At 52.9% G+C, this 8,497-nt stretch overlaps 1 protein-coding gene across 2 annotated transcripts in view; it reads left to right on the forward strand.

Moving 5' to 3' along the window:
- MIGA2 (mitoguardin 2) overlaps positions 1-8,497 on the forward strand; it is a 33,456-nt gene that overhangs the window by 11,143 nt on the left and 13,816 nt on the right. For both annotated transcript variants that reach the window (XM_004713263.2, XM_045288559.1), the window contains exons 6-7: positions 6,826-6,943; positions 8,030-8,130. In XM_004713263.2, the coding sequence (XP_004713320.1) occupies positions 6,826-6,943; positions 8,030-8,130 (219 nt within the window). The remainder of the gene's footprint in view (positions 1-6,825; positions 6,944-8,029; positions 8,131-8,497) is intronic.

The raw sequence follows: 8,497 nt of genomic DNA on the forward strand, positions 1-8,497 counted from the left end.
TCCCCAAGAGTTTTATAGCATGATTTCTTACATATAAGTCTATGATCCATTTTGAGTTAATTTTTGTATATGGTTTGAGATAGGGGCAGCCTATAAAATTTTTTTTAACCAATAAAATAAAATTCTTGTATCTGGTAGATACAGTTTGATTAATTTCTTTCTATTAGACAGTATGTCTGAACGTCTTTTTATTTGTACCCGTTTTATTGGCACTTCATCCACGTAGCACACAATTCAATAGTTCAGTCCTATCAAGAAGGTCTGTACAGTCTTTGCCACAGTTTTTTTTTTTCATTTTTCAGCAGTTTTATTGGCATATAATTCATATACAAGTCAGTAGCTCAGTCATATTAAAAGACTAGAGCAATCATCTCCACAATAGGACCTTTTTTTAAGTGAATAAAAACTGTATATACTTGAGTATAAGCCGAGTTTTCCCAGCACATTTTAAAAAAATCGTTTTTTAAATTAAATAATCATTTCATTAGGGGTTCATACAACTCATCACAATCTGTACATACGTCATTTGTGTCCAGCACATTAGTACGTACATATGTTGACTTCATCATTCTTATAACACCCGCTTTCCACTGAGCCCTTGGTGTCTGCTCAGTTTTCCCCTCCCACAATCGGTTTTAGGACAGTTTCTTCTTCCTTGTGCTCATTGTTAGTTGTGTGACTTATTTTTAAATTTTTGGCCAAAATACACACAGCAAAACATTTTCCATTTGAACAACTTCCCCGTGTGTAGTTCATTGCCGCTAAATGTACTTTTTGTGTTGTTCAGCCATTATTTCCTATGTGATCGTTTCCTTTGAAGTTTGTGGGGAATAGGTAGGACGTGATCCATGTACCTTTGGCCTGTTTCCCCACAGAGATAGCATCTTGTGAAACTGGTGCAGTGTAACCACCAGCATGTTGACAGCTGACTTGCTCCACGGATCCTCATCAGATTGCCTCATTTTCCAGTGGTTTGCTTTGTGTGTGTCCCTGACAGGCTAGGAGGCTTGACTGGATTACATCACAGGCTGCCAGTTACTTCACAGCAAACCACTTGGATGGTGTAGGTTCCCCCGCCCACCCCCATTCCCCCACCACGGATCCTTTAAACTACCCTGAGTACATTAGCTCTCACTTCTAATAGTTTTTAAAAGGCTTTATTGCTCATTGTAAATCATTGCCCCCCCAAAATAAATAATGAAGCTCACAAGCCCCCCATGTTCTTCGTTTCCTTAAATAGTTTTATTAGCATGTAATTCATACACCTTACAATTCAGTGGTTTAAGTGTATTAAAGAGTTCTGCAGGCACCATCCCAGCCCGCCCTCTTCGTTCCCCTTCTCATTCTTGTTAGCCCCCCACGAACCCCCAACCTCCAAACCGAACTCCCGGCCATCGAGTCCGTGCTGCCTCAGAGTGGCCCCTGCAGGGTCCGAGAGCCCAGTCTTTCTTCTGTGGAGCTGCTGGTGGTTGTGAACTACTGACCACAGGGATCACTACGCCACCAGGCCTCCTACCTTAAACGATCAATCTCTTTACACGCTCTGTGGATTACCGTATGTACTCGAGTATAAGCCGACCCGAATATCAGCTGATGCACCCAAGTTTGCCACAAAAATTACATTTAAAATGTGCTGGAAAACTCGGCTTTATACACGAGTATATACGGTACCTATCCTGAATTTCATGTAAAGCCTATCACATGCAGTTCCGTTCCTTATTTTGGTTTAAGGATACACTCTGCACACCTTTTCAGCTGATACTATAAAGAAAGCGTGTCACACATGTGGGAGCACAGTCCGAGCCTGGAGGGAAGTCTGAGACACGAGCCCGGTCTGGGAATGAAGTCAGGGAGGCACCCAAGGGAGCCCGTGAACTCCAGGTGGGACAGCGAGGCGGGGTTTTGCTGTTTGCGTGAAGACAGGTGTCTGCCTATTGTTAGAGGTTCCCGTTTCTTTTTCTTGTAATGTAGGTGAGGGCTTACTTTTCTTAACTGTTCATTGTGAATTAGGTGACGGTTCACAGAACAGATCACACTTTTCCATTCAGCAACTATGCACGTTCTGATTCAGCTCAGCCACTGCCATCCCCTGGATGTTCCTTCCATCGCCTCCCCGTGTCCCCGTGCCCATCCCTCCTTTGCCCTAACCCTCTGAACGCTCGCCATGGGCAAATGCTGCTATCTTGGTTTTAAGTGGCTGATTATTTTAAGTACAGTGCCTGGCCTGAAGGGTAAGGGCCATAGTCATGGGTCCCACCAGTCATGAGCCATCTCGTAAGCCTGGGCTCTTGTGTACCCTCATATATTAACAGTCTTATGACTTCTTGGCCTTTTGGCTAAGATCAAGTACAGTGAACCCTCGTTTATCGCGGTTAATTGGCTCTAGACCCTACCGTGATAAATGAAATTCTGCGAAGTAGGATTCCTTATTTGTAAATCAAATATTTTCGTAGTTAGAGCATAGAGGACATGAGAAAACACCCTTTAGTCACCATTACACTCGTATTACCCAATTTATTAAATGAAAAAGGGAAAATACAGTAAAACATTTTGGATGTTACAATTATCATTTATTATTTATTATATTATTTATGGCATCTAGTTTACAGTATTACATATTTCACATACAGTATTATTATACATAGTTCTTACAAATACTGTAATCAATAGCCTATGAAATGACTTAAGGGATGTACTCTACAGGTGGGTCGCTGTCTTTTTCCTCTGAAGGAGCGGGTGTAGGCAGTGAGTGCTGTTACGCAAAAACCGCGATAGAGTGAAGCCGCGGAAGTCAAAGCGTGAAGTGGCGAGGGTTCACTGTATAGTGTTATATTAATCTTCTCATTTTTAAATGTTCCACCAAGTATCACAGCTCCATTTGTGAGCTTAAGTCCTACCTTCTTTTAAACAGTTTATCTTTTTTTTTCATGAAAGGGGTGTGTGCCCCTGTTCTGATTTGTCAGCAGTGTGCTTTCTTCAGTGTAGGGACAGAGCTTGGGGCTGCCCCAGGCCCGTCCCTCCGTCCCTCCGTCCCTGTGTGCTGTGCAGGGTTCAGGGGTGAGGCCCCAGCCTCTGAGCAGATCAGAGCTGCTGATCCAGGGATTTCACAGGCACTGTGCAAAGAGGAGAGCCCTGCTGGCTTAGTGGTTACAAGTTTGGCTGCTAGCTGTAAGGTCAGCAGTTCAAAACCACCAGCTGGTCCTTGGGCAAAAGACGAGGCTTTCTACGCCACCCCATAGGGTCACTATGAGTTAGAACCGATTCGATGGCAGTGAGTTTAGTGTGGAATGTAGAGTCTCAGCCCATGGGGGGTATTCCCTTTGCTCCAGAGGTCAGGGGGAAGGCCATCCAGGGTGCAAGACAGGACAGCCCGAGGGAGTGGCTGTCGTCGTCACTGCTTTGCAGGTGGGTCAGCTGAGGAGAAGTGGCCAGTTCAAGATCTCACAGCCGGTGAGGGATACAGGGAGACCCCGGAGCCTACATGGACACCACACAGGGAGACACCAGAGCCCACGTGGCTTCCCCAAAGGGAAGCCCCAGGCAAGCAAAACGAGCACAGCGTGGGTCATCTCACCGCCCAGAAGGGACACCCATTGTGTGGGGTGGGTCTCCCAGACCCTACCCTTAGACTGTGTTGGGGTGGCATTGTGTACAGTCAGAGTTTTCACAGACCGGCTCACCGTCTATCGCTGTAGGAGCTCTGGTGGCGTAGTGGCTTTGGGCTGCTAGCTGTAAGGTTCCAAGTTTGAAAGCACCAGTCGCTGGGGGCCTTCTATTCCCGTGGAGTCACAGTCTCTGAAACGCATCACAGGGCCAGCTCTTTCCTGGCCTCCAGGGTCGCTGTGAGCCATAGAGGGACTTCGGTTTTTGCTTCTATCACTTTCAGCTTTCCCTTCTTATTTTATGTGGACACACGGTTTCCTGACAAGGAATGGACAGCTTGGCTTCTGACTTCTGAGCAGAGATGGGCTCTGCTGAAGCTTCAGGCTCCCTCTGCCTTACAGGTGAAGCCTGGCCCGCCAGGGCCAGCACAGCGGCCAGTGGGCTCTGCCAGGCTCTAGCTGGGTGGCTGGAGCCAAGCACTTGGCTGGGTGATGGGACGCCTGGTCAGGGATGTGCAGCTAGTGAGTGGCAGCCACTTCCATGGTTACTGACCCCTCTGCGTCCTGACTTCTCCCAGCCGGCCCTTGTCTTCTCCCTGGGGGTGCGGTCACCTGCAGGTGCAGGCTCTGGCAGCCTCTGTGGGAAACAGAACCGGGCCTGCCCGTGCCTCGCCCTTCAGCCCAGAAGCCTCTTGGGCTGACTGCGTAGTGCCCTTCCTCCCACACCACACCCTGGCCTTGAGGTTCTGGGAGGTGCCCGGCTTGTGCGGCCTGCTCCTTGGAGGAAGGTGCCAGCAAAGGCCCACCCAGGCCTCCACAGGGTATCTCCTGCCATCATGTCCTCCCAGGCAGCTGTCCCTTCACTGCCCCTCCACGGAGGCTGCATGAGGCTGGAGCTCTCCTCTCTGGCCCCTCTGATAATGCCCCAACACCTACGACCTCTTTAGCGCCTCCCTGTGCTTCACACAAGGTACAGAGGGGGCAGCTGAGCCTTGGGAAATGCTCCCCAAGTGTAATACGTGATCACAGGTCATACATACCTGACCAGCCAAACCAGCCCCGCTGCCAGCGAGTGGATGTTGACGATTAGCGACCCAGTCTGGGGTTTCTGAGCCTGTCAATCTTTTGTGGGGCCAGCCAGCCTCCTCTCCGTCCCCCAGAGCATCCTGATGGTTTGAGCCGCTGACCTTGTGGTTAGCAACCCACTTGACAGTGGGATTTGAACCCAGCTGTTTCTGAGCTCCACACCATGCCCCCATCACAGGGCAATCGCAGTCCTGACAGTCATCACTGGGTGTCGTGGCCACGGGCCCGTCTGTCTTGGGCTTTGCTGACTTTGTCCTGAAGCCCTAGGAAGCAGCTACTCTGACCTCCGCGGCCAGACAAGGCCAACAGCCCAGACGTACGGAATCCACTTGCTGAGGTCTCCCAGTTCAGAAGGCTGGTGCCACATGTGGGGCCACGGCTGCTTGTGAACTACAGAGCGAATTACACATTTTCTAGAGGCCCATTAAAAGGCAAAAAGAAATGTGCACATTGATTGGAATGCTACACTTCACATAAGCTCATTTACCCTGAATGTATCCAACGTATCATAGGCACGTGAAAGTTGGACATGGAATTAGGAAGACCAAGAAGGCTCGCTGCATCTGCAGTGTGGTGCTGGGGAAGAGTGCGGAAGGTCCCGGGGGCTGCCTACGGACAGACACGATCTGTCTGGGAGAAGGACGGCCAGCCGTTGCTGCTGCCAGGTGCCACTGAGTGGCTCCCACCCATCTCGACAGTGCAGTGTCCCAACCCTGCCCGGCCCTGCCCATCCTCGCAGCTGGGCCTCTGCCTGAGCCCACAGATGCGGCCATTGTGTCCATCCAGCTCATCGAGGGTCTGCCTCTTTCTCGCCACCCCTCTACTTTGCCAAGCTGGACGTCCTTCTCCAGGGACTGGGCTCGCCTGACAACATGTACATAAGTAAGCACGTAAGAGGAAGTCTGGCCATCCTTGCCCCGGAGGAGCACTACGGCCGTACTTCTTCCCATGCAGATGGGTTTGCCCTGGTTGCAGTCCACGGTACTTTCAACATTCTCCTAACACATCGATTCTTCTTCGGTCTTCCTCAATCAATGTCCAACTTTCACGTGCCCCTCCTTACGCTAAAGGGGTCTTGTGAGCAGATTTGCCTAGTCCAATACAGCTTTTGGTCTCCATGCTGCTTCCATGAGCATCGGCTTGGATCCAAGCAAGACAGTCCTTGACAGCCTCAACCTTTTCTCTCTTTAGCATGATGTTACCTGTCGGCCGTTTGTGACGATTTTGGTCTTCCTTCCATTGAGCTGTAATCCATACCGAAGGCTAAAATCCATGATCTTCATCCACAAGCGCTTCAGTTCCTCCTCACTTTCAGCAAGCACGCTGTGTCATCTGCATACCGAAGGTTAAGAAGCCTTCCGATCCTGATGCCGTACTCTGCACAGAAGAGAAGCGGGGTTATGGGAATACTACTAGAGGGCTCTTTAAAGGCAAGGATGGTGAGACTTTGTCTCAAGTCCTTTGGCCTTGTTGCCAGGAGAGACCAGTTCCTGGAGAAGGGCATCCTGCCTGGCAAAGTGGGGCGGCAGTGAGCAAGAGGAAGGTCCTTGACCAGGCGGATGGACACGGTGGCTGCAGCCGTGGGCTCGGGCGTAGGAAGAGTGGTGAGGCTGGCGCAGAACCAGACCGGATTTCCTTCTGTTGTGCAGAGTTGCTCTGGGTCAGAACCAACATTATCGTTTCAACACGTCATCGAATTTTCAGAAGTTGACTCCCACCCCCCTATCTTTTTTATGAATGAGGAGCAGCTTTGCAGTGCAGATCATCAGTGATACTTTTAACATTTCATTCGTGTTTTGCGTCAGCTCATCCCTGTTTTCGGTCCTCCTCTCCCGACCCTCTGAAGGATTCCTGGGTCCATGCTGCTCTTTCATCAATGGACACTGTCTTCCTTCCCTGGAAAGCCCATGGCCAGGGCCACATAATGGACACTCAGGCCTCCTCTTGGTGGTCTGGCCCCGTTTCTAGGGCCCCATCATGTCATGCATGGGTCAGGGTGCACTTGTCTGGAACAGGAAGGCGTGGCTCTTGGGCTGTCCCCAGGGGTCTGGGCTTGGGCCGCCGCGGTGGTGAGGGATGGGGGCCATTCCCGCGGGGCACTCGGAGGCCTGGGTTGATGGCCATTGCTTCCACGCAGCCGGAGTCGCAGCGCAGGGAGTTTGCAGACAGGCTGGAGACGCTGCTGCACCGGGCGTACCACCTGCAGGAGGAGTTTGGCACCTCCTTCCCTCCGGACAGCATGCTGCTGGACCTTGGTGAGCTGGGTGTGGGGTGGGCGGGAGATGACCAGGCTGGGACTGGACTCAGGGCAGCCCATCAGAACCCTCAGCGTCCTCAGCCCTCCACTACCCTATTGCAAAGGTGGGGTCGATGAAGCCCACTCTATGAGGCAGGGAGGATGTAGGCTCCCGGGAGGCCTGGGAGTCTCTGGCCAGGGCCCCTCCCCTCATCTTGCTGAGGGTCAGCATGGGGGTCTGTGTTCCACCCCCCTCCTGACAGTGTTTCCAGACCTCTGGGTTGAAGGCTCTTCTCCCGACCTGCTGGCTTTTGGGCAGGCCCTGGATAGGTGGAGGGGTGGCTCCCTGGAGATTTGCCTGCAGGGCCAGGAACATACGTGCACTTGTGGGCCTCATGAGGTCATCATCAAATGGGTGACATCATCAAGTGTGATTGAATGACTCATTCCGCCAAAGAGCCAGTGTATTCCCAGTGCCCCTGGGTCCCAACCCCTGTACCGGGCTGTGACACAGAGCCCTGCCTGGGACTCTTCCTGAGTTCAGGTGCTGTGGCTCTACTGGTTGAGGGGCGCAAGGCTAGACCTGCCCCTCTGCTTTCTCACCACATGGCCTCGGGGTGGCTTTGGCAGTGGGACACTGGGCTTCCTCTGGGTCTCCGGGGACAGAAAAGGGCTCCCTCTCAGGGTGGCCCCCTGCGGGTCTCTGGTCTTTGCTCTTGGTGAACATTTCCCAAGCACCTGCAAAGGGGCAGACCCGGCAGCCTCTGTGTAGAAGGGACAGGGGCCGAGTCCGTGACCCTTGTGGTGTGGCCAGAGGGCAAGATGGGGAGGGCCTGTGACTTCCTGGGTTCGCAGCACAGCTCTCTCTGCCCCCCAAGAAGTGGGCCTCAGGCTTCCAGGCGGATGCCAGCCCCTCCCGTCCCATGTCCCTGCCGGTGGAGGGGTGTGATGCTGTGCCACCTCTGGGTTTTGTGGGGCTGGAAGGAGATGGAGCGCCTGAGCAGAGTCCTCCCAAGGAGGCAGCTGTGCAGGGACCTCACATGAACCCGCCCCCCACTGCCGCAAGGCGCCGAGGGACGTCTCAGCCACCCCCTTCTCCTTACAGAGAGGACCCTCATGATGCCCCTGACCGAGGGCTCCCTGCGCCTGCGGGCGGACGACGAGGACAGCCTGACATCCGAGGACTCTTTCTTCTCCGCCACCGAGGTGACCCGCTCGCTCGCTCGGGCTGCAGTGAGGGCTGAGGCTGCTGTGGGACAGGGAAGGCATTGCCTCTGGGGGGAGCAGAATTTGCCCGTCACCGCCTGCTGCTCTCTGGGGACTTGTCCCGGTGTCCAGGGAGCAGGAGGCCTGAGACGCCAGGGCCCTGGCTCTGTTAATGAGAGCGGGGAAGTCCCTTGCTGTCAGCTGTTCCCTCCCCCACTGACCTCACTGCCTGTGGACAGTCCGCTTGTGGTGTGGCTTTGGCTCCCGCCAAGGCCCCTAGGCCAGGCCTGGCCGCCCTCTTCCTTTCGAGAAGGGCCCCTGGTTCCTCAGACCCTCTCTTGCTGCCCCGGGTCAGTGCTCCTTCTGA

This window comes from Echinops telfairi, unplaced genomic scaffold (assembly GCF_000313985.2).
Source record: "Echinops telfairi isolate 266 unplaced genomic scaffold, ASM31398v2 ScPeMD7_22;HRSCAF=79, whole genome shotgun sequence".
NCBI classification, from domain to species: Eukaryota; Metazoa; Chordata; class Mammalia; order Afrosoricida; family Tenrecidae; genus Echinops; species Echinops telfairi.